At 47.0% G+C, this 1,221-nt stretch overlaps 1 protein-coding gene across 3 annotated transcripts in view; it reads right to left on the bottom strand.

Moving 5' to 3' along the window:
- LOC116699510 (neurocan core protein) overlaps positions 1 to 1,221 on the bottom strand; it is a 49,912-nt gene that overhangs the window by 1,117 nt on the left and 47,574 nt on the right. For all 3 annotated transcript variants that reach the window (XM_032532142.1, XM_032532143.1, XM_032532144.1), the window contains one exon: positions 494 to 676. In XM_032532142.1, coding sequence (XP_032388033.1) covers positions 494 to 676 — 183 coding nt within the window. The remainder of the gene's footprint in view (positions 1 to 493; positions 677 to 1,221) is intronic.

Below are 1,221 nucleotides of genomic sequence, written 5' to 3'. Positions count from 1 at the left end.
GGTGCCACCTGCTCATCAGATACACACTCACATGGCGCAGTATCGGGGGCAACTCGGGGTTCAAGGTCTTGCCCAAGGACACTTTGACATGTGACTGCAGAGCCAGGGATTGAACCACCAACCTTCCAATTGGCAGACAAGCGCTCTCCCACTGAGCAACAGCCACCCTCCTTTACACTTCCTTAACATATTCATTCTGTTAACTCAGAAATTGATTACAATTGTGGTTCATTTGTTAGAGCAGGCGCACATATATAGATGGTTAGTCCTCGATTCAGCGGACGTGGGTTCGACTCCGACCTGCGGCCCTTTGCTGCATGTCATTCACCCCTCTCTCATCTGTCCTGTCAAAGTAAAGGCCTGAATGCCTAAAAAAACATCTTAAAAAAAATGAAATGGATTGAAATACTGATAATCTTTAACCTCTAACCAGTTGGTATAAGAGAGCCTTAACATCCATGACACATGATAAAGGTTTAAGATAGACACTCACACTTTGTGCAGATGATCCTGGGTCTTTCCCAGCTCCCGTCGGCCCGGCAACGAGCGGTGGGGATGTGACGCTGGAAGAAGCCCTCGGAGCACTGGTAGCGTACCACTGCATGGATGTCGTAGTGGGATCTCCGCCGACCTATCAAATGGGCGTTCTCCACTGCGGGGGGGGTCCCACACAACACTGGCAAAAACAATATCAATCATACAGGACACATCAGATAAAGGTTGGTATGTATCCAGTGTCTATTTCACATTAATCCAGAGACGTATATGTTGCCAAAAGTCCAAAATTGCATGACTCTCCATGATGAAATACCCAATACAATGGTGGAAACGTCCACTTATTAAGCATTGGTTAAGTATAAATACTCTTAGTACAGCAAAAGTGAGTGTCAATAGGCATATTGTCTGGAGTAGGCAGGGAGTACAGCCAAACCACAGAGCCATGAGACCACAGCTCGACAAACAAACCCCCCTAAACTACTTAATCCTCTTCTCCATGTCCTCCTCCTTCCTTTTCTAACTCCTCCTGACCATCCCCTGCTCCTCCAGCGTGTCTGTCCCAGTCTTTAGCTTTTTCTTTGCATCCTACAAGCTCATTCGTTGCATTCCCATTCAGTTCCGTTGAGTCAAGGCAAGGCAATTACGGCGACTAACGGTTTTGCTGTTTGGACAAGCATAAGTGAACCCAGAGGAGGAAGAGAGAGAGAGAGAGAGAGAGAGAGA

The sequence above is a fragment of the Etheostoma spectabile genome, chromosome 12, assembly GCF_008692095.1.
Source record: "Etheostoma spectabile isolate EspeVRDwgs_2016 chromosome 12, UIUC_Espe_1.0, whole genome shotgun sequence".
NCBI lineage: Eukaryota > Metazoa > Chordata > Actinopteri > Perciformes > Percidae > Etheostoma > Etheostoma spectabile.
Note: the sequence above shows the minus strand (reverse complement) of the source record. Positions and strands in the feature narration are given on the sequence as shown.